This window comes from Microtus pennsylvanicus, chromosome 1 (genome assembly GCF_037038515.1).
Source record: "Microtus pennsylvanicus isolate mMicPen1 chromosome 1, mMicPen1.hap1, whole genome shotgun sequence".
Taxonomy (NCBI): Eukaryota; Metazoa; Chordata; class Mammalia; order Rodentia; family Cricetidae; genus Microtus; species Microtus pennsylvanicus.
Window position 1 is genome coordinate 158,928,757 of NC_134579.1, and position 25,341 is coordinate 158,954,097.

The 25,341-nt window shown below is 34.6% G+C and overlaps 1 protein-coding gene across 9 annotated transcripts in view; it reads left to right on the forward strand.

The window, feature by feature from the left end:
* Nucleotides 1–25,341, forward strand: part of Grik2 (glutamate ionotropic receptor kainate type subunit 2) — a 592,264-nt gene that overhangs the window by 391,072 nt on the left and 175,851 nt on the right. For all 9 annotated transcript variants that reach the window (XM_075944195.1, XM_075944164.1, XM_075944134.1 and 6 more), the window contains one exon: nucleotides 8,784–8,990. In XM_075944195.1, coding sequence (XP_075800310.1) covers nucleotides 8,784–8,990 — 207 coding nt within the window. The remainder of the gene's footprint in view (nucleotides 1–8,783; nucleotides 8,991–25,341) is intronic.

Here is a 25,341-nt window from a genome sequence, read left to right on the forward strand (position 1 = left end):
TATTTCTTTCTGGGCTTTTGAGCTGGAATTCTCCTTCTTACCCCTATTATTCTCAGGTTTGGTCTTTTCATGGTATTCCAGATTTCCTGAATGTTTTGTGTTAAGAATTTGTTGGATTTAACTTTTTCTTAGATCAATGAGTCTATTTCCTCAATAGAATCTTCAGCATCTGAGATTCTTTCTTCTATCTCTTGTATTCTGTTGGTTATACTTGTCTCTGTAGTTCCTGTTTGTTTACCCAGATTTTCCATTTCCAGAGAGCCCTCAGTTTATGTTTTCTTTATTACCTCTATTTCAATCTTCAAATCTTGGACTGTTTCCTTCACCTGTTTAATTGCTTTTTCTTGATTTTCTTGGGTTTCTTTGAGGGATTTATTAATTTCTTCCAGCTTTTTGTTTGTCTTCTTTTCCATTTCTTTAAGGGATTTTTTTTTTTACTTAATCTTTAAAGGTCTCCATCATTTTCATTAAGTAATATTTAAAGTCATTTTCTTCTATATCTTCTGGGTTAGGATGATCAAGTCTTCCTTTTGTGTGTCTGCTGAGTTCTAGTGGTACTATGTTGCTTTTTAGAATGTTGGAGGAGTTCTTGCATTGGCGCCTTCCCATCTCTTCCTTCAACTCTTATGTCTACAAGAATTGGTCTCCATGGACTTAGCAAGAAAGGATGCCTTGTGGGCAGAGTAATGGCTGGGTATCAGACCAGCTCCCTGCTGGATGCTAGGAATGCTGAAGGTACCTGGCCTTTCCCCCACATGGAGGTTTTAGGGAGTGGGGGGCCCAGGGCCCCAGGGCCACTGTTGTCTCATCTCTTATGCCCACCAAGGGTTGATCTCCACAGAGCTCCAGGGAATGACACATTGGGGGCAGGGTAGATTCCATTTTATTTCTTTCTCTCAAGCCTATATACATTTTTTTTAAATACTCTGTGAGCAGTTTAGAGGTTTCCTTTTGTCTAAATCTGTCTTTATTGTATATCTGTAATCTTTTTTTTCTGTTTTAAATTGCTAATCAGGCATGGCTAGGGCAAAAAATAGAGCTTGGCTCTTGGCTTTATCCCTGTTGGCTTCCCAATATGACAGAGGTACCCAGGAGAATCATGCTTACTGTGCGCCCCCCTCATATCTGGGGTTCCTGTTGCTACCAGGTAGCTTGCAGGTAGCCCACAAACTTTTTTTTTGTCTGTGTGAGTAAAAACTAAATCTATCACACTGCATGCTTCCCAGCTTGGAAATGCTTCTGTGTACTGCCGCGGAAATCAACCTTGTGCTCAGTCCTGAATGTCCTGGCAACTTTGTACCAAACCCACATGAGAGACACAGTTGCATTTTTTTTCTGGGTTTATGTGTTTTAGCACCCACTTCCCTCATGGGGTTTCAAGTATCTCAGGTCTTATGTAAAAATTCTTGCCTCACAAGTTGGGCACCAAATGTAGCTGGAGGCTTTACTGTGTTCCACCTGTCCCACCTGGTCCTTCTGCTGCTTGTAAAACAATCACTCAGAGACTTAATATGAACTATAATTGTGTGACTGATAACTCAGGCTTTTTACTAACTACCTCTTACATGTAAATTAATCCATTTCTATTAATCTGTGTTTTGCCATGTAGCCCATGACTTACCAATAATGCTATGGCATCTTACACCTCTGGTGACTGTTGGCATGTCCAAGACATAGCCATCTTCTCTTTATATTCAGTTTTACTTCCCCACTTAGCTATATTCTGCCTTGCCATAGGCCAAGACAACATTATTGATCAACCAATAAAAGCCACAAATCAGCAGTGTACAAAAGGACATCTGATATCATTCACCCACAAAATCATCTTTGCAGGATCTTGTGCTCCTTAGGCAAAGATACCGAGTTGGCCTTTTCATCTCGATAACATCATGAGACCAATTACTTATATTTGTAGTAGCTATTAAATGATTTTCAATGAATGAATGTTTTATTAGAGAGATACTAAAATGATTTACTAATGGAGATTAATTGAAGAATAAAGAAAATAAAGATAATTATACTTGATGATAATTTTAAAATAAGAATAAAATCATCATTAGAAGATGCAATGAAATAAATAAGATATTTGAGATATGATAACTAAATGTGTTATTTTTCATTACTGATACAATACAATAGACAACACAATTCTGTCCTCATGAGGAGTTTCATTACTCATAGTAAACTTTTGGTGCTGAGAAAGAATAAGAGAAAAATTAAAGGATAAGAAAACATGGGAGGATATTTAGACAGAATTATGAAAACTACGTTTTCCTATCACAGTGGATTTCTGAGGGAGAAAATTGAAGTGAAGAACCCTTCTAGAAACACTGTACAAATTCAGATAACATGAGAATATAGGCAGTGATTTTCTGTAATTAACTTCATGAAATATAATTTTTCTAAGTGTTAGGAAAACCATTGTCTCACATAGTTCCTAATATTAAATATTCACGTTCATATTATCATATGGCATATCAAAAGTTTTCTTAAATTTCTATTCACAAAGCCTGTGTTCAATATAAATGATGTATTTATAAATAGCTCTTATTATACTGTGTATACAATATACCACATTTATTTGGGTCATACATGATTTATTGTTTGCATTGTTAAGCTTTTGAAATGTTTTTCCAGAAACTAAATCCTGAAGATGAGATATATGCTTTAAACTTAGTTTGATATTTTTTTTCTTAGTCTGGGTTGTTGAGAGGAACAGAACTGCTAAAACAAATCTACACACACACACACACACACACACACACACACACACACACACACACACAAGGGATGTCTTAGAATAGTTCACAGGTTGTAGCCTAGGTAGTCCAATGGCTACCAATGAAAGGTTCAAGAGTTCAGGAATCTTTCAGCTCACAAGGTTGGATGTTTTAGCTAGCTTACAATATATACTGGAGTCACAAAGAATTAGTCTCTAATACCAGTGGAGGAATAAACTTGCTAGTCGGTGTAAGGGCAAACAGCAAATAGAAAAAAAAATTCTTCTTCCATAACCTATTTATAGGCTTCCAAAACAGTGTGACACCCAGATTAAAGGTTTATTTTCCCACCTGGAAGGATCTGGATTGAAGTAGGTCTTCCTACTTTAAATGACTTAAGAAAAATTTGTGCAAAAAAGTTAAATTATTTTCTGTTTACTTTTTATCATGTGGTTTTCAAATTTATGTACCCACATGCATCTATCAAAACTTAAAGTTACATGCTTTCAAATGTGATAATTTATTAATCATATTCAGAAACTTTTATGTCAATATTTGTTAAAAGCCAGATAATTGAGGCCTATTTAAGTTACAAATATTTCAAATGAAAACATGTCTTGCTATTGTAGATTTTTTTATAGTTTTCCCTTTAGATATATAATACCTGAAGGCTTCTAAATTTTCCTATTATTTCTATGGGACAGTTAGAGATAAGTTAGCTATGTTTTTTATGAAGCAGAAATATATCTCTGTTAGAAATCATTCTCCATGCTACCTGCTTTTATTTATTAGGGTTAGCAAGATTTGTCATGTGGATTTCATCATTTAAGAGCAATTTTGCCTGTAATAAAATTAGACATCCATTAGTATTGAAAATAAATTTTAGTTTAGTTGCCTGCTCTTCCTGCTTTTAAGTTACACACACACACACACACACACACACACACACACACACACACGATTGGTCAGCTGATAAAGCTGTAGAAGTTAGACTTCACATAGAACAAGGACAACAAAACTGAACAGAATTTGTGCATTTTCCTGTCCATCCTCAAAACAATTCTGAATTTTGGATCACAAATATGTGAGGAAGGTTAGGATGCCAAGAAAACATTTATTAATGATCATTTCCCAGATTCTCTCTTTCTACCCATGCTCTAGCACTAAATAAAATATAGAATTATGATCAAATTCTGACTGGAGTATCCTGTGAAGCTTGATCGTCTCAAGCAGCATCTTGACTCTGTTCTGGATATAGAACTCTAATATCTGGGCCATCTGATCCTATCAGAGATTTCTCAGGTGGTCTTCCTTGATCAAACCTGATTTTTCTTAACTCAGAATGAATCCACAGCCTCTCATTTTCTGTGGAAACAAAAGCAAATTCTACTTTCCAAAGTAACGTACCTTTTGACTTCAGTGTTGAAGTCAGTATATTTTCAAAATGCCTACCTTAGATTAATTAAGCAGCATTTATAAATAAATATCTTTTAGCAGCTGTTGCTCTTTCCCCAGCATTCAAACAATTCAAAGAGAACATAATTATATACAGTATCCAGACTCTCTCAGTATTTTTCATCTTTATGTGGCTTTATTTTAGCCTCTATTTCTTTTATTTTTACTTTTTTTTTTGAGACAGGTTCTTTGTGTATCTTTGGCTGTCCTGGAACTCCCTTTGTAGACCAGGCTGTCATTGAACTCACAGAGATCCACCTGCCTCTGCCTCCCAAGTGCTGGGATTAAAGGTGTATGCCACCATGTGTTGAACTCACAGAGGTCTGCCTGCCTCTGTCTTCTAAGAGTTGGGATTTAAGGTGTGTACCACCACACCTAAGTATTCTCTTTCTTTTTTATTTTACGGACTTTAACCTTTTCCTTTTCTCTCCCAAATCCACATGTATTTTTAACACACTATAAAACATCTAGAGGTTTTCTTCATCTTTGAATCTCTCTTTGCTGTATATCTCTCTTTTTCTGACCACGTGAGCCTTTAATTCACTAAGCAATATGGAGAGGATAAAACCCAAGGCTTTGAAACTGGTTCCAGCCCATTCCTTAGCATTCTGAGATTCCAGCCTCATGGCTGAGGTAATGGCCAGAGCCACGTTTATTGACACAACTTTATGGCATTTCAAAGTCCTTGCCAGCAAGCAAGCTGCAACAGTGTGCTCACAAACCACATTCAAATGTGCTGTAGCTGGACCTCCTGCCTGAAAGAGTCAGAGTTTGCACTGACAATATGGCCCAGAAAGTTGGCATTTTAAAACAGCATGGATTTTTTTCCCTGAAAACCAAAAAGAATGCAGTCAGCTTTTCATCCACACCATTTAAGTGTTTTGTTGCAAGACCTCTTAAAAGAGCTGCAATATTTTTAGCTAAAGCTGTGTCAGTAAGACTCTTTTAAATGAGACACATTTGCCTCTAGCAAACTGAGCAAACCTGAGAAAATGTTGCTATTGATAAGCGGTGCTTAACTCTTTTCTTTTTTGTCTAGAATTACTTCCCAAACTCTGTCAGGCTTTAGGTGGATGCAGGTGTCCACATGGGTGCCATATGTTGTCTAGCTTTCTGTCCAGCCTAGTTCACACATTTTTTTAAGTCCCAAAGAATTCACACAGTGTTCTACATTAGTTATGAACTGATTGGCTCATTAGCCCAGGTTTCTTGTTAACTCTTATAGCATGAATTAACTAATTATTCTTAACTATTTTAGCCACATGACTTGGTACCTTTTTCAGCAAGGCAGTCACATCTTCCTTCTTCTGTGGCTGGGAAATGACTGCAGAGGAATAGGTTTCCTTCTTCTCAGAATTCTCCTGTTCTCATTGACCCACCTCTACTTCCTGCCTGGTTGCCCCACCTATACTTCCTGCCTGGCTACTGGCCAATAAGTGTTTATTTAAAATATAATTGACAGAACACAGAGCATTCTCCCACACCAAGGAAAGGGTGTTAACTTATTGTCTAGAAAGTTAATTTTTTGAATTATATATTTATTACTTTCTTCTTTAGTGATGTCTTGATTATGCTGGTCAATAAATAACACTATTTTGCATGTATTAATATAGCCCAATGTCTAATCCCAGTTGATTAAAAATTAATAAAGCGATACAACATGTATTCAGTCATATAATGAGTTATGCATATTTATGCATTCACATGAAGTTAAAAAATGATTGTTAAAGATAAATGGATAAACAGGTTTATACTGAAGAGTTACAGGAATACTAGTAAATACATATATGCTCACCACTGGTCTATGGCAGAAATTTAAAAAAAATTCTCAGCATCCCCCCCTTAATTTGCTTTCTACAAATTGAAAAATATATTATCACTGATATCATGTAGACTTTTAAAGAAATACATAATTAAAGAACTTAGAGCATAGTAAGTGGTTGGATAAATGTCAGTTAGTATTATTGCTTAGCTCATGGAGCTTAACAGGGTATCTACACTATGCAATTTGAATAAAACCTACCAAACATCATCCATTTATTTGTAAATCACATAATGATTAAAAACAGAGTATGAAGTCTGTAGAATTAATATATTGTAAGTACATGATTGTTTAGAATAACATTCTAACTACCCAAAGGTTTTAGACTGCTCTCTCTTCTACAAGGGAACATTATTTTTTCCTCTAAATATTTAACCTTTTAATATGGATTCAGGAACTATTGAATTGTTAGTATCACACTGTAACCCAGTAGAGACACTTAGATATCTCTGAATTTTTATTTTTTGGTTTTTTTTTTTCGAGACAGGGTTTCTTTGTGGTTTTGGAGCCTGTCCTGGAACTAGCTCTTGTAGACCAGGCTGGTCTCAAACTCACAGAGATCCACCTACCTCTGCCTCCCGAGTGCTGGGATTAAAGGCATGCGCCACCACCGCCCGGCACTCTCTCTGAATTTTTTTTAATGCTTCTTTGCTTCTGGTTCAGGAATACATAGTGTAAATGACAGTATTAACCTATGTTTACTTTCCATTGTAAAGATATCACATAGATAGAATGAATCCTTTAGAGTTGCGTTTTCTAATATATGGGACTGGAAGGCCAGTGATGGAAGGGAAGTATCCTTTGGTAGAAAGATACATTCACATCTGTCATACTTGTAGTGATCTATTTCCCATATGAAATAAATTGTGAATATGAGCACATGAGATATATATAACTGTCCTGATAGAAAACTGTTGAAGTTTTTGAAAACACATTCAATATCGTAGGATTATCAAGAAATTCCAAATTAAGACAATAGTGAAACTTCACCACAATCCATTAATAATGTCCAAATGTACACAACATTGATCATGGTAAGTATTGGCGAGGAACAGAACACCAAAACTCAGAATGTTCCTACTGCTTCAAAACACTGACTATTGTGAAACGTGGCATTTACTCATCAAAGATACAGCACCATATAGCTTGAAATTTACCCAAATAAATTGCAGTCATATGTTGACACAGATTTGAAACACATGTCCATATGGAAATTTTGTGGGTAATTCTTTAGTTTCTTTAGCAATAAAATGAAAAAGCAACTTTGGTACATATGCACAATAAAATATTATTGAGCCCTAAGAAGAAATGGGCTTTCAAGCCTAAAAAGAAAAAGAAAGAATCTGAACAGTACACTGCCAACTGATGTAAAACCAGCCTGAAAAGATTACATATTGTACTTCTCCATTTATATGAAGTTCTGTGTAAAGGCAAAGCTTGGGACTTATTAAAATAATTAAAGGTTGATATGAGTAAAGAGCAGTAGTATGGCCTATGCTAATAACATTTTCTATCTACTCTTTAAAATATACCCAGTTTAGAATTCTATTTACACGTATAAAGGCTGATCACATTCAATGTGGGATAGTTGTACATATATATATATATATATATATATATATATATATGTACAAATATACAATTATACTATATATATATATATATTCATTCTGATTGCTGTGGTAGAGAATCAAAGGTATTTAGCTTGACTCCTTAAGTTTTTCATTATAAATCTGTTCAACACTCTTTCTTTCTCCCCGCATTGGATGTCACTTTAAGCACAAGAATAGTTTTTATTTTCATTAATGTTCCTATGTCATTTTGATCTTCATGCCTTGACCTGAAATCTATTTTCAAATTTTTAAATCCATTGCCTCTGTTTTCTAATTTAGGATGTATCTTATGTTGTACTTCCTTAATAAAGGCTTTGAGGGACCTAAGTCAATTTTGTTTTATGCCTCTGTCTTCCAAGCACCTTGCAGTATTCTCTATGCTATTGATCCATTTTATATCTCTTTATTACTAACTTTCATCTGAAGTTCCATGATTGATCTATTTATGTCTTTAATGTTTCCTAAAAAATTAAGGCCTTGACTCAATGATTTATTTCATGTATAAGTAGAGTGGGCTCACAATATGTACACAAAATGACATGGAATGAATTTGATTCAAACTATTGAGCGTCAAAATATCTCTCTGTGTTTTAAGAGAGCCACTACTTTTTTTTCTAAGATTCATTGTTGTACTTTTAACTTCATGATTTTATGACAAATATAGTAAGAATTCAGAATTTTTTTCATTCATAGATCTGATTGAAACAATATATGAAGTATTTTATAAATATGATAATTCAAATTTGGTCATCTAAAAATTATATAGTACACATATAATATTATATATGCATAGTATATTCCATATGTCAAAAATGTAATATAAGGCTTAATATATATATATATATATATATATATATATATATATATATATATATATATATATATATGATTACACATGTGAGGCTTTTATAGTTAAATATTTTCTTGTAAGGCACAAATATTCCTTAAGATATATCAGTATCTATAGCACAAATAATAAAATCCTACAAACCTAAATTGGTGTTCACTATCTCCTTTTTTAATATTTCAAACTATGTTAAAAGAACGGGACGAAAATTGAATTGACTACTGTTCTAAATTAACGAAGTATTTTCTGTCTTCCAAGAAATATGATTGCTTTGATGCTATTTCCTGGTTGACTGATGTGTCACTTTTTCATGTTTAATGTTCCAGGAAGAACCCTATGTCCTTTTTAAGAAGTCTGACAAACCTCTCTATGGGAATGATCGATTTGAGGGCTACTGTATTGATCTCCTACGAGAGTTATCTACAATTCTTGGCTTCACATATGAAATCAGACTTGTGGAGGATGGGAAATATGGAGCCCAGGACGATGTGAATGGACAATGGAATGGGATGGTCCGTGAGCTAATCGATCATGTGAGTATCCTTTTCCACTTCCTATCACTGTTGGATGATTGTTGTATATATTCAAAGCATATATTTTTGTCACTAAAAATGAACAAATCCAAGAAGATACTATATCCCTCTTTGAGAAAGATGTCTACACTAAATTATTTTGGATTAAGTGGTTTGATATTTGCTGATAGCTAGTCTTAATTTTTCTGTCATGATGTGATTTCCCAAAAGTGAATTCATTTCCACTGTGCTAATTTCTAATAAGCAGAGAATAAACAACATAAAGTCTAAATGTCTTAATTTAGGATAGGATACTTTGAGATAAAATCATTGTACCTATGCGGAAAGAAACATAGAATGAAATAATGTACAAAAAGAACACAAGAAATTTAATCATAAAAATAGATGTTTTAGCTGTCTTATTCATAATTTGACTTGTTTTCATTAACAAAATAGATGTTCTTTATAAGCCAGAAAGTACTAACTCAGAATTAGTGTTTTAAAAACTTAATTTATTTGAAATATATTCTTATATTTTAGAACATTATATGGCATTGTATTTCATTTTATATATTGTAAAAGTTGTTTAATTTGAGAATTTTCATAGGAAGAGTCACAATACAACTAATATTTCAAAATAAATTTATTATTACTATGGTAAGAAGCATAGAGAATAATGAAAATAATTATCTTTAAAAAATTATTGTGTTGCTATGTCTGAAAATACAAGGGTAGACTCCCAGTTACTTAGGAGGATGGGGCAAGAGGATCACAAGTTCTAGACTGGCTTAGGCAGCTTAGTGAGGCTCTTTCTTAAAAAAAAAAAAGCAAAAGGTAGTGTGGAAAAAGGTGCAGTGGAAGATTCCCTGCCTAGCATTTGAAAGGTATATATTTAATTACCAATACTGAGAAAAATAAAAAAGTTAAGAAAAAGAACAATATTAACTGTTATCTCAATAAATCTCTTACCAATGCAAATCAAATCTGTACAAATTTTGCTCATCATCATTATATATCAAATTTTACTTTATTTTGTTTTTATTCTTTGACATTTTAATACATGTATATAATGAATTTTAGTCATATTCTTTCCCTATTCTCCTATTACATACCCCTCAATATCCTGCTAAAATTCTCCTTTTCAAACCCCCTCTGCTCTTTCTGTATTTTCTTATTTTTAATTGTTTGATCCTTTTTGTTTAATCTGAGCTGTTTTCACAAGCATGAATTGGAAGTTATTTATTGGAGCATGGACAACTTATCTGTGGCTACACCCTTAAAGAAGTTGAAACCAAGGGAATTAACTGGGGACTTCGGCTTGGGCACCTGGGAGCCACTCTAGGACAATGGCAAGGGGTTTTGATCCTACGTAATGTGCTGGCTTTGTGGGAGCCTAGCCAGTTTGTATGTTCACCTTCCTAGATATGGACGGAGGGGGGAGGACCTAGGACTTACCACAGGGCAGGGAACCCTGACTGCTCTTTGGACTGGAGAGGGAGGGAGAAAGGAGTGGAGGGAGGGGGAGAAGAGTGGGAGGAGGGGGAGAAGGGTGGGAGGAGGTGGAAACTTGTTTTTTTTTCTCATTTTCCCAATAAAAAAAAGATTAAAAATAAATAAATAAATAAATAAATAAATAAATAAATAAAAAGAAGTTGAAATCACTTCCCCTAGCATCCAATAACTGCTCATAGCCATGGAGAGAGAAGTGCAGCCTCCTAGACCCATCTACTAACCTTGATGACATAGATGCCCCATCACTTACTATCAACATTTTTCCTGCTATGGGATTATGCATTAACCACTGCCTATCAACCTGCACATTATTTATTAACAGCTCTTTGCTGATGTTTATTTACTGTTACATAAGCTTTCTTTCCCAGAGGCAGGGGAAGAATAAATTTGCTTTGATCAGAAACTGAATAACAATACAAATAAATTATTAATTTCATTCAAATCATTCATATTTCTCTTATTTGCCTAGAATTTACTAAATAATATTCCAAGTTCTAGACTTTATCAGCTATTTTTCAGAAGTTTTGCATGACTAGGACATTAGTATTTTAATTTTACATAGTCTTTTAAAACCCACTAAAATATTAGATTCTTTTTTTCATCTTGCAGCCAAATGTGAAATATTAACTGTACTGTTGCTATCTATTTAATATTTGTTATTACTATTATTTACTAATTGTAATTTGTAGCTTATTTGTGACTTAACTGGGATTGTTTAAGCAGAAATGATTATTTATTGTTTTTCGTCTTTGTAAAGTCAGGGATAGCAAATGGGCCGGGTGTGGTTCTGTCCACAGCATCAAGATGTGGAGTCTACTTGTGACTGCTTGTATGTTCCCCTGAGTATGCCACTAGAAGGTCTAGATTATTCTATCAGAAATTCAACAACTTCATCCTGATTTGTAAATGTCTTCAAATTGTATTTATTGTCTTTCCTGGTTCCTAAATCCAGAGATAAGTATTTTGTGAAGAAAAAAAAAAAAAGAGATATTGTGAGTAGTGGGTGTGTATGAAATATGTAACTCAAGCAACAACCTGTGATACAATGTCAGTTCTCATATAGAACATATAAAATTTAAAAGTAGAAAGTGGTTTTGCAAACAGAAATGAAGATGTTTATTTCTGAAAATAGGTGCTGTAACTTCTCCAATTGCTACAATGTGTATACTCTGTAGAAATCTGTGAGAATTTATTTGGTTAGAATATAGAAATTTTACCTCACAGACATTTTAAAATATAAGTTGTCTCCATATGTATATGCAATTAATACTTTTGTAATTGGACATTGTGAGGTTGAATTTTGAAAAACATTTTTATTAGTTTTCTATAATTTCTTCCTTTATAGATTATCTGTATATATTTTCTCAAGGAAGTCAGAGTCAAAAATAGTGACTAGGAAATAATGTGTTAGAGTCATAGAAAATGGCATACCATACCAAAACTAGGAGTGAGATACACAGCTTTAGCTCAATGGTGTGATTTCTGACTAGTATGCACAAGTATCTCACACAGGTAGAAGCAGCATGCACACATTTACACACACACACACACACACACACACACACACACTGAGGAATATGTGGACATCATTACTTTTATTATTTCTCAAAAAGTATTTCTTTTAATATTGAGACCACTGGTTTATATTCAGGCTTTTCATTCATTTTACTCTTGCTGTCATGACTTAATTTGTTTTCTTTTTGTCACTAACAAAACAACAGTCTACTTTTACATACTCATTTCCATGACTTCCCCATGTCTCTGTTTCCCCTAAAGCCGTGGTTCTCAACATTTAGTTTTCATATTAAGCTAATTATAGTCAACATATGTTTTCCTTCTAAAATTTTATCTTAGCTTTCAAATTTGCGGACATGCATACTTCTACCCAGTTTAGTAATTCATACTGGTAACCAGACTAGCATCACTTACCTCCCATTGCTTATTTTTCTTTTATCAGGTTATACTCTGTGAGCTTGATTACCAGATTTATACTGAACTTTCAATGTTATTTGTCTTCATCTCTGAGTTTTACATGTGTCTTATTCCATTTACTGTGTTTTCATCATAAATCTGTCACAAGGAGCTCAAAGGCAACGTGTCCCAAACAGAATCCATCTTCTATCTTCCTTAAGCATAGGATGTCTGAAGGCTTCTCCCTGCCTGTTCATATTATAAAAATTCAATACATTTTCCAGCCTAAAATTTAGTAGTCATTTAAAAATTATTTCTCAATTCTTCATAGCTTATTCAGTATGTCTCTTAAGTAACTCAGAAAGCTTACCAACTCTGTCAATGTTAATATTTCAGCATAATGATATTTCCCTTCTAATCCATCATCTATATTGTATTCTGTTAGTCTTGTTACAGAAAGAGAAATTTTATTATGTCTATCCTTGCTTAAAGTTTGTCATGAATTTGCAATGCTCTGAAGCTATATAGCCACAATAATATATTTGCAAGCCCTAAATGAAAACAAATTACAGTTTATTTCTTAAAAAAATTTCTTGAGTTATTCTCAATCTTTACCCAAACTTCCCCATGGCCTCTGTGCTAGAAAGCTCTTGTACAAGGACCGAGTCAATATAGCTCAGCTAGGTTCAAGGAGGAAGGAAAATAAGGACATAGTTTCTATTTCTCTCCTTCTTCAGAGGCTGCATAGGCGTGTTTGTGCTAATACCTAGAATGCAACAGTTCCTAACACTGATAGCTGCTATATGCAAGCTTCTCTCTCATTCTGTTTTCTATAGTCCTTTCTTAGGTTCCTTTTGCTACTAGCCTCAACTATATTTTCTCAATCTATGATCACCAGTCCTTTTGACTGTACACCACTTACACGCTTGGTAAAAATTCATTTCACTCTCTGCCCTGCAAGCCTCTGAATTTGGAAGCCTAGACCTGGATTGAAAAATTTTTTTTGGCTCGTTCATTCAGTGTGTTACTGAGGTTTTCACTGATGTGCCTGAGCCAGTGTTTTGCCCTTTGCTCTCATCGTTGCCTGTGTTACTAATCCCAGTGAAATAAAAACCTTCTCAGTTTCTATTTGAGCATCTTCTCTATGCCTCTTGAGAGCCAACTGACCTGTCTTTGTATTTCAATTTGTTTTGATTTTTCCAGCTGAACCCATGTAGAGTGATGTTCTTTTACTGTATTAATGTAAGCAAGTTCTTTTTGGTCACCCCTGTCCTCATCCCTCCCTCAATTCATTTCCTCCGAATTCCTTTCCTTTAGGTATACTCTGTAGTAGTATTGTCATTCTCCAGAGAAGAACACGTGTGATGTTTCCACAATTCTTTTTATGGTAACAGTAGTACACATTATCTTAGTTACTGAATTAATAGATATTTTACTTAAAAAATATATTTTACTTGAAATACACACAAATACACACACACACACACACATATATATATATATATATACATATAATGTGCACACAGCTAGTATTAAAGCTTTGAATATAAAGTTAGTTAAATAGTGCTTCTTACTTACAGCTTCCCTAGATATAAGGTTTTAAAATGTGCCGCTAAGATGAGTGTGGAACAAATACTTGTAATCCTTGTTATTTATGGGGCAGAGCTTGAAGTCAGTCTAAACAACACGAGAACAAGTCTATTACAAAAGAAACACCAAAATTAAAAGTGTCTTTTTGGTTTTAGTTACTTATCTACATATTTGGTTATTAGGCATTACCTGTGTACATGAGGCAAAAATGTTCCATGGTTGCTCTAGAATATTGGATATTAACTACAGGCCAATTTATGACTTTTCCTTGCGTCATTTGGAAAAGTTCAGAAAGTTTTGCTGTTCTTAAATTCAACATGCTCTTAAACATCTATCAAGATAGCCCTTTACAATATAGAACTATCTGGAAAATTGTCCATTCTGTAGTAGATGCAGTGATCTTGGCTAATCTGTTTTTTTTTTTTTTTTTGGTTTTTTTTTTTTAGTCCCCATTTAGAAAGGCAGAGATCCTTCCCCACATTTTAATCAAAATCACAGTGTGGATATTACCGGAAGAACTATTGGACCCACCTTAGACATGTGCCTACTTCACACATAATCCCAGGTCTGGTTTGGAAGGGAACAATCTAAGTGTCCCATGTCTGGAACTGTGCGATCATGGCATTTATGTCACACTTAGTGTGACTTTATGTGAGCTTTAGTGTGCAGGCAATAAATACATATTTCACACAAGATTCTTTTCTAGACTCCTTAAGGATATTGCCATATTTGGCAGGGGCAGTTTAACTAAAATGGACATTACAGTACTACTATAATGAAAAATAAAAGGTTGTAGAAATCTCAGAATTACAAGTACGGAAAAACATGTAATTAAAAGGATGAAAACCAAAAGTTCCCCTTATGTATCTTGTATTGTAGAAACATAATTAAATATGAAATCCTCTTCCAATTAAGAAAACCACTCCACAAAATTAAATGATACAAATTTGATTATCGGATAAGCCTTAAAGAAAAATGTGATGACAGTCATTATCTGTCGGCTAAGTAATTTCAAAGACAGAGCATCCAGTCCTTCACAGAGCCAAGCAGTGCTGTGTTGATTTGAATGATGAATGTGCCCCAGAGGTTCACATGGTTACAAGGTACCCCATTGGGATTGATGTTAGGAAAATCTGGGTTTCCCTACTTTGATGGATTCCCTCTGGAACTGTAAGTCCAAATAAACTTTTTGATAACTCACTTTTGGTCACTGTTTTATCACAGTAACTGAGAAGCAACTAATACAGATTGTGCTGCATACATGCTATCAACATCATCACTGTATTTATTATTCGCTATGTGAGTATATTTGCCCAATATGGAGTTGTTCTAAATTCACGTAGTAACCATCTCTGTAAGATATCTGATTTTATCCAAAGAGAAAACAAATTAAAACTTTATGGCAAGAAGTAGTTTTATGACTCTGAGTCAGGTTATTTGGAGGTTAACTTCTTAGCTTCAACAGATCTTGAAACATAAGGGCCTTATTTTTATTCAAGATAATATTTAAAGGGCATACTTCCATTTTTGTGATAATCTTAAAATTCTCTAGATACTTGAATACTGCATAGGTATAACACACACACACACACACACACACACACACACACACACACACACCACACTTCAAAGGGAGAGAGAAGACTTGAACATTTATCAAAGAAACAGTAAGTTTCTACTGCCAATGATCTCCTGAAACATCGGCTTTTGGATAGTCTTATAGTATCACACATGAAATCCCCGTGTGAAATAAAGCTAATATCTAATCAAACCATATTTTATTCCTGTACACAACTGTCTTGCTTCTGTGCACCAATGGACACGTCTTGCCAGTAAGTCAGTATTAGAAAATGCTGGGTCCAATGCTGGATAAGATCACTGCTGACTTTTCTCTTCCAAATACTGAACAGTATCTCTGATCTTATGTAAGATTACTAGCTTGGAGAGTTTCCTGATCAATTTTAGATTGGTCTCTTTGTGCTCTTCATCTAAAGTGAATAATGACTGCAGCAATAGGGTCTTACTATACAGTTATGGTAGTCAGCAAAGAATAATGACAGTAGCTGTGCTGGTTTTCATGTTTTGGGGGCCTAACTGACCAATAACTGATAGGAAGGCATCCAAAGCATGGCAATGAGATCTTCATTTAATAATACAAGAGCTTAGTTCTATTTACACTCCATATAACATGTTGGTTTTTTAGTAGGATTGAAAACTATTGGATTTTATAGTTTTACTATTTACTGACCCACCACTATACATTTTCATCACCCACATCCCTTTATTACCATGCAAACTTAACCTTGAATATGTCATTCCTCTCCTTTAATGACACTCACTATACTCTGTGAATGAATGTTTTTATTCCTGCAGTCCATGTAGTTTTTCCATGTGTTCCTTTTCTTTCTTGGTAAAGCCTTCCATCAACACCTCATCCCTATTATCCACCAACATCCGTTGTTGAACTTTTCCTGCCTTAATATTTTCCTCTATTTTCTACTTTGGATAATTTTTAAAAATATTCTCATACAATATATTTCAATCATATTCATTCTTGTAACTTCATGCTCTCTAAACAAAGAAATAAACAAAAACACTAAAAAAAAAGGACAAAAAATTTCAAATAAAAAGAAAGAAAAAGTCCACAACAAAATGTGGAGTCCACTATAGGTTGGTTAATTACTTCTGAGTACATCCTTGCCCTAGAATATATTTGATATACTCAATGACACTCCATTGGAGAAAACCACATTTCTCTTTTCCAATAGGTATCAGTTGCAAAGAGCTTTTCTATCAGGGGTGGAGCTTGTACCACTTCCAACCTCAGGTCTCAGATTTTTAAATCTATATTTTACTATGTGCCTTCCCATATGATGTCGACGATCTGTAGCCTATTTCTCTTTTTCTGGCTTCCAGATTCACTCCAGGTTAAGATAAATGAAGATTTGAAGTCAGGATACATGTATGTAAGAAAGAAATGCAGCATTTGTCTTGCTGAGTCAGGGTGTACCTTCTTCCATCTACAGCTATGGTAATGTCACAGAAGAGGAGTGGAAGACATCAGATGTAGAGGGGAGTTTCAAAGTGCAGACTTTTGAACTTGACATTGTTGCTGTATAGCTCAGCCCACAGCAACTGGGTTGAAATGCACAAAACCTGAGTAAAGCCAAACTGGTCAATATTCCAGGAAGAATGGAGGAGGGAAACCCAACTCCTGTTAGAGTTATATGCTGTTGGTTGTTGCTTAAGGAGATAAAGACACTCTTTTATGGCAATTGGTAGATTATCAATGTCCCAGTGGAGGGACACACACCCAGAAGCATATACATGGTACTAACTGAATTCAGTGAGTTACTAATAAAAAAACAATAAAAGAAGGCATAAGCATTGGAAGTCAGATGAGTTGGGGGCATTAAGTGGAGTGGGACAGAGTCAGACGGTTCCAATCATGATAATTTGTATAAATGTATAAACATTTCAAAGAAGAAAAATTTATTTTATCAATAAAACAAACATTTTTTGCTTCTCAATTTGACTATATGTAGAATTAACTAAAACCTAAATGCCTTTGTACACCTGCGAGGAATTTTTTTCTTTCTTTTCTTCTTTCTCTTCTGTTTTCCTCTTTTGTCCTTATAATTGTGGCTTCTATTTTTCTTTTTAATTTATTATTCTCTTATGTCCCAACAACAGTTTTCTCTCCATATTCTCTTCTCAGACCCTACTCTGCCTCCCTTCTTCCCCATATCTATTCCTCCTGTTCCCCTTCAGATAAAAAAAAAATAGGCCTTCTAGAGATATTATTCAAAGATAGCGTAACAAGTTGTATTAAGTCTACACAAATACACTGGTAGTGATATTTCATTTGTATTTTGATAAATAAAGCTTGTCTGAAGCTCAGAGAATAAAATACCCACAATGATCAGCATTACATACCAGGCAGTGGTGACACACATCTTTAATCCTGGTAACCACATTAGTTTGCCATAGAAACCAGGCGGTAGAGGTGCATGCCTTTAATCCCTACATAATAGAAGAATATAAATGGAAGGAGACTGCTCTCACACACACTCTTATTCTGAGATTCCTGGAGGCAGGATTGCAGTTTTGGATTGAGGAAGAGGTAAGAGTCGGTGGCTGACACTTTTGCTGTTCTGACCTTCAGTCTCAATCCCAATTTCTGTCTCTGAGTTTTATTAATCGTGCTACATACCTTCATATCAAGGATGGAGGTAAAAGCCCAGTGGGAGGAAAATGGACCCAAAAGCAGGCTAAAGTGTCAGAGACAGCTCTGCTTCCACTGTTAGGAGCCCCACAAGACGGCCAAGCTGCACAGCCATAGCATATATGCAAAGGACCTAGGTCATACCTATACAGGCTCCCTATTGTCAGTTCAGTCTCTTTGTGCTCTATGAGCCCTGGTTAGTTGATTATTATGTTCTTGTGGTGTCCTTGACTTCTCCTCTGTCTCCTACAATACTTCTGCCCCTATTCTGCCAAATTTCCTAAGCACCATCTAATGTTTGTTGTGAGTCTCTGCATCTGCTCCTATCAGTTGCTGGATGCAACTTCTATGAACATGTTTGAGCAAGTGTTTCATATTATATTTGACATTTTCTTACATCCCGAAGTAGATCCATTCCCATCTGGAATGGCTACACTGATTTCCATTGTGCTGTGCAAGTTTGCACTCCTACTAGCAAAGGATGAGTGTTTCCTTTATCTACATTCTTGTTGGGATTAGCTGTCATTTGTGCTATTGATCTTCACCATTCTGAAATGTAAAATGAAATCTAAAAATGCCTTTCGCTGATGGCTAAGAATGATAAACATTACTTTAAGTGTTTTCAGCCATTTTTGCTTCCCATTTTGAGAAATCTCTGTTTAGTATAGTACCCTATCTTTTTTTCAATTGGAATATTTACTTTCATGATGTTTAGTTTCTTGAGTTCTCTATGTATTTTGAACATTAGCCCTTTATCAGATATGTGGTTGTGTAAAACTTATTCAATTCTGTAGGCTGCAGGTTTTTTCAGATGTTGGTTTCCTTTTGCCATTAGAAAGCTTCTCAGTTTCATAAGATACAGTTTATTGTCAATCTTAGGCCTACACAGTTGCATTCTGTTCAGAAAGTCATGTTCTGTTCTAATGAATTCAATGAGTTCAAGGCTATTCTCTGCTTTCTTTTCTATCAGGTTCAGTGTATTAGATTTTATGTTGCAGACTTTGGCTCTAAGCTTTTTGCATAGTGACAAGATTTATTTGGATACTATCACACAGTCATTCATTTTAAGCAGTACCAGTTGTTGAGGATGCCTCTTTTCCAGTGTGTATTTAAGCTTCTTTATAAAAACAAAACAAAACAGATGTTAATAAGTATGTAGATTTACATCTGTCTGGGTTTTTGATTTAATTCTTTTGATCAACCGGTCAATTGTGAGTCAGTACCATGTTGTTTTTAGTACTATAGATGTGTAGTATAATTTGAAGTCTTGGATGGTGATATCTTTCATTATTTTGGATTATTTTAGCTTTCTTGAATTGTGTGTGTGTGTGTGTGTGTTTGCATATAAAGCTGAAAATTTTCCATGGTGTTCTTGGATTCTGTTTGCAAATATTTTATTGAGAATTTTGTTGAAATTTGTCTCTAATTTTCTTTTTTGTTGGATCTTTATGTGGTTTGAGAAGCAGGGTAACTGTGGCATCATAAAATGAATGAACTGATGTTCATTCTATTTCCATTTGGAGGTAATTCAAAGAATGTTCGTGATAACTCTTCTTTGAAAATCTAGTAGAATTTTAACTACAATAATCTGACTTTGGACATTTTGTTGTTCATTTATTTATTTATTTTGGTTGGGAGATTTTTAACAACTGCTTCTATTTCACTAGGTGTTATAGATCAGTTCAAATTGCTAATTTGATCTTGCTTTAACTTTCAGAAGTGGTATGTACTGAGAAAATTATATATAAAATTCTGTGAGATTGTGCAGTTTAGTGACTACAGGTTATTAAATTATATTCTGATGATTCTCTGGATTTCTTTGGTGTCTAGTGTTATATCCTAATTTTATTACTAATAATCTTTATATATCCTCTCTTTATGACCTAGTTTATTTTAATTGGGGTTGATAAAGCTTATTGATTTTCTCAAAGATCTCCTCTTTGGTTCAGTGTTTCTTTGTATTTTTTGTTTTTGTATATATTTTACTAATCATTTTTTAACTTGATGATACTTTGACATTACTCATTTTGAGTATGATTTCTTCTTTTTACTAGAGCTTCAAGGTGTATTGATATGTGGGGTTTCCTTCTGTATGCCATGAATATCATTGGTTCATAGAGGAACTGTTTTGGGCCTATAGCAGAACTACAGAGGAACAGAGCTAGATGGGGAAAACTAAACTGAATGCTGGGAGAAAGGAGGCAGAGTCAGAGGGAAACCATGTAGCACTGCAAGAGAAGGACACTGGAAACTTGCTGGTAGGCCATGAGCCTCATGGAAAAATATAAAATAATGGAGATGGGTTAATTCTAAATGTAAGATCTAGCTAGCAATATGCTTAAGTAATTAGTCAAATAGTGTTTTAAATAATATAATTTCTGTGTGATTATTTCGGGACTAAGTGGCTGGGAACCAACAGGCAGACTACCTCCCCTCCAAAAAATTGGCACTAATGTGACCATTTAAAATCTATGTAAAACCTGAGAAAGTTTACAAAGGAATCCCAAACACAAAAGAACAGAGTTAATCATGGTTTGGTAGCAGCATTTTCTTAGCTGGGCTCTGTTTGCTAGAAGCAAGTAGAGGCATAACACCTTTAAAAGAGGTTTTCCTGAATTAGCAGTAGCAGGAAAAAGCTGCAGTTTTAAAATGCTGGCTTTCTGGACTGTGCTATCAATATGATCTCTCTCTCTTTCAAGAGGATGAACATTTACATTGTGAGCATACTGCTACAACTTGCTTAATGGCAACATAGACTGGCTGTGTGCCTAAAAATGTGACTGTGAACATGGTTCTCAGAGACAGTGAACATGCCTCCACCTTGTCAGACAGGGTGGAGCAAGCAGTCAGGGCATATATACCCTAGCAAGGCCACAGTTTAGATTATTAAGAAGCATGTCTGGTCAGAAAATTATTACAGATATGCAATAAAGACAAATTCAGATGAAAAAAACCTCTCAATAGTCACAGTATTGGATAAATGTCTTTATGCATGGGAGATATAAGAATATAGACAGTTATAAAAAGAAGTAAATGGTTTTAAAAATGGTAAAGTCTTTAAAGAGACAGAATACAGACAATCACAGATTAAAAGGAGTAAATAAAAATAAGCCATGTAAAGATGGAAAATTCACAGAGAGTCTGGATTATATATTATTGTGTTTTCTTTGAATTGTTTAGTTGTGAAGGAGCTAAGTAACCAACATTATAATTTAAGGGTATTTTATCTCCAAAATTTGGGTCTAAGGATATGATGAAAAAAAGAAAAGAGATTCTTCTTTTGTTTCCACAGAGGATGAAAACCTGTGGATTTATTCCAGGCTAATGTGGTTTGGTGGACCAAGAGCCCCTGAAAGGTTGTTTTGAACACCTCTCAAAAATTACTTCACCAGCCTTTAATCCCAGCACTTGGGAGGCAGAGGCAGGCGGATCTCTGTGAGTTCGAGACCAGCCTGGTCTACAGAGCTAGTTCCAGGACAGGCTCCAAAGCCAGAGAAACCCTGTCTCGCAAAACCAAAAAAAAAAAAAAAATTACTTCACCAAATAAACAGCAGGACACAGTTTGGAGAAGAGCTGCACATATATTCCCAAACATTGTTTATAAATGTTTGTTTGTATTTAAAAGGGGATATGCTATAGAAATTTGCTTTGGTACGAATCTTGGTCTATGCAAAGTTAAGGTCAATCTTGTTGTATGTATTTCTGACCTTGATTAAGGTATTTTGATTATGTAATTCATTTAAAAATATAATGCATGATTAAAAATATAGGTTAATAGATAGATAATCATCTATAATAGTCAAGCTTGTGGTCATGCTAGTTAGGCTTTTTAGATATATAGAGATTTATTTCAACTGGATAGATATTCTTCACATATTTCAGAGACCTTCAGGATATGGCATTTAAAAAGTTTTAATAACTTAGAACTTTTCATGACAATATGACACATCTGTTCCTGGCAGCACCAATTACTTCAAGAGAAATATAGACATCAAAGAGACTCCTTATGACATTGGTTAGCCATTTGAGTAAGAAACTGCTCTTGCCTGGACTGCTTAATAAACTGGACATTCAGGGTACTTCATGATTCCTGCTTCATGAAAGAGTCTGCCAAACATTCTGCAGGACACAGAAGAACGTGACTGACAAATTGCCAATATGGTCAGAACTGTCTTTGAAATTTCCTGCTTTTTGGAATCTGCTGGATACTATGGACCTGTGGGTGGAAGATGGGTGCCCTAATGGTACAAAAGAACTTTGGGGAACTGTCCAGGCAGTGAGATGTCTCTGTCAATTCTAGAGTTTTAGAAGTTCCTTACAATGTACTTCCTGTCTACTTATAATATTATATCCTTCTGGAGTCTTTGATAGAGATGAAGAATTGTTATATTTTTCTAAGTTATGATAAAAGATAATATATATATTATAACTGATATTCTTGCTTGATACCTGTTTTGCTATATATAATTTGACCATATTAAAGTTAAAACCTTCCTTTTTCTTTTTTATTGATTTTTATTGAGTTCTACATTTTTCTATGCTCCCCTCCCTTATTATTTAAACAGAAAAGGGGAAGTGATGTGGGATTTCCCTCTATATGCTGTGAATATCATTGTTTAATAAATGAACTGTTTTGAACCTATCTCAGAGCTATAGGTAAATAGAGCTAGACAGGAAAAGCTAAACTGAATGCTGGGAGAAAGGAGGAGGAGTCAGAGAGAAGCCATATACCCTTGCTGGAGATAGACATGTGAAACCTTGCTGGTAGGCCACTAGCCTCATGGAAAACTATAAAATAATGAAGACGGGTTAATTATAGATGTAAGAGCTAGCCTGCAATACACTTAAGTAACTGGCTAATCAGTGTTCTAAATAATATAGTTTCTGTGTGTTATTTCAGGGCTTAGCAGCCGGGAACCAAAAATCAGCCTCTCCCTCCAACACTGTTAATTTACTAATATAAATCTCTCCTTTGTAAACATTTAATGCTATGAACTTTTCCCTTAGAACTGCCTTTATTAGTATTTTGTAAGTTTGGGTGTGATGTACATTGATTTTCATTCAGTTCTAGAAAGTCTTTAATTTCTATCTTGACTTATTTTTCATTAAGTCGTAAGTAAATTGTTTAGTTTCCACAAGTTTGTAAGCTTTCTCTTGTTTCTGCTGTTGTTATTGAGATCAAGGTTTGTTGGCTAGTGGTCAAGTAGGATGCAGGGTTTTATTCAATTTTTGTGCATGTTTTAAGACTGGCTTTGTGTTTGAATGTATGGTAAAATTTGGTAAAAATTCCAATAGAAACTGAGAAGAAGGTGTATTCTTTTGTGTTTGGGCAAAATGGTTGTATAACTATCTGTGCAGTTCATTTGGTTTATAGCATAAGTTAACTTTAGCAATCATTGGTTTAGTTTTTGTCTAGATAACCTGTCTATTGGGAAGAGTAGGGTACTGAAATATTCCACTATTCATGTCTAATCCAATATGTGATTTAAATTGTAGTAGTGTTTCTTTTATGAACTTAAGTGCCCATTTGTTTGGTGCATATATGTTAAGAACTGCAATGTTTTTCTGGTGGATATATATTTTTTATAAATATGATCAAGTGTTCTTTCTTATCTCTTTTTGTTAGTTTTAGTTTAAAGTTTATTTGGTTAGATATTAATATGACTATATTAGCTTGCTTCTTAGGTCAAATGCTTAGAAAATATTCATCCTTTCATCCTAAGATTATAAATATTTTTGATGGTAACTTATATTTCTTGGATGCAGAAGAATATTCTATCCTCTTAGTCCATGTACTTTTATTGGGCATTTGACACCAATGATTCTGACAAATGTCAGTGAGCAGTATTTGTTGATTCCTGTCATTTTGTTGTTGTGTTGTGGTAGTGGTAATGTTTGTGCGTATGGAGACAGAGAGTGAAGAAAGGCAATGATATACTTAAATAATATACAACACAGCTGGGGATCAATCTGGGGGATTGGCATTCCAGGAAAGGAGGGAAAGTGAAGATCTGAGCTTGCCTACCTGCTTCATTAACCTCCTTGTTTTCTCTCGAAGCCTTAACTGGTTGGTTCCCAAGAAATGCCTGTTATAGTTGGCAGATGGGAAAATAGGACCAGTAGAAGGTTAGAAGATTTGTGTCATCTGTAGGAAAAAGGAACGGAGAGGAAGAAGAGGTTGTGGCAGGAAGACTGCTACAATGATGGCAATACAGGAGGAAGACTGAGTTTAGAGAAGTAGAGGAGAGGTGATGAATTGTAGTTAACCTACCTATTTCTTTTGCAAGAATCTAAATACTTGTTTTTTTTTTTTGTTTGGTTATTTGTCTATTTTGTGTTTGTCTTCTTTTTTTCTTTGTATTTATATGTTTCTCATACAAAACATCCTGACCACAGCCTTCCCTCCGTAAATTTCTCCCAGCCACCTACCCTTCACTCTCTCCAAGATCCACTGCTCCTCTGTTTTCTTTCAGAAAAGAGAAGGATTCCAAGTTATATCAACTGAACATAAAATAAAAAGATGCAATAAGAATAGGCACAAACCCTTATATCACGGCTGGATGAGGCAACACAGTAGCAGGAAAAGGATTGTAAGAACAGGCAAAAAGAGTCAGAGACACTTAAAAACCTCAAGCTAAAAAACCACAGCATGTATGCAAATACTTAGCATAAAGACATAGAGACATGCAGACACTGTAATTGCTGCTTCAGTTTCTGTGAGACCCCACTAAACACATGCTTATAATATTGATTTTTTAGGTGTCCTTGGATAAAACATGTCATAATATATTCTTATTCTAGTACCATTTGTTGGACATGCTTTTTTATTTTATAGTTTTAGCTTCTTTGTCAAAAATCAGGTGTTTGTATGGCTGTGAATTGATATCCGGGTCTTTGATTTGATTTCATTGGTCTTTCTGTCTGTTTTTATGCCAATGTGATGCTGTTTTCATTACTGTTGCTATGTAATAGAGTTTGAAGTAAGGGTTGTGATGCCTCCAGAAGATTGTGCAGGATTGCTTCATCTATTCTAGGTTTTTGTTTGTTTGTTTTTCCATATGAAGTTGAGTATTGTTCTTTTGAGGTCTGTGAAGACTTTTGCTAGGATTTTGATGGGCTTTTCATTGAATGTGT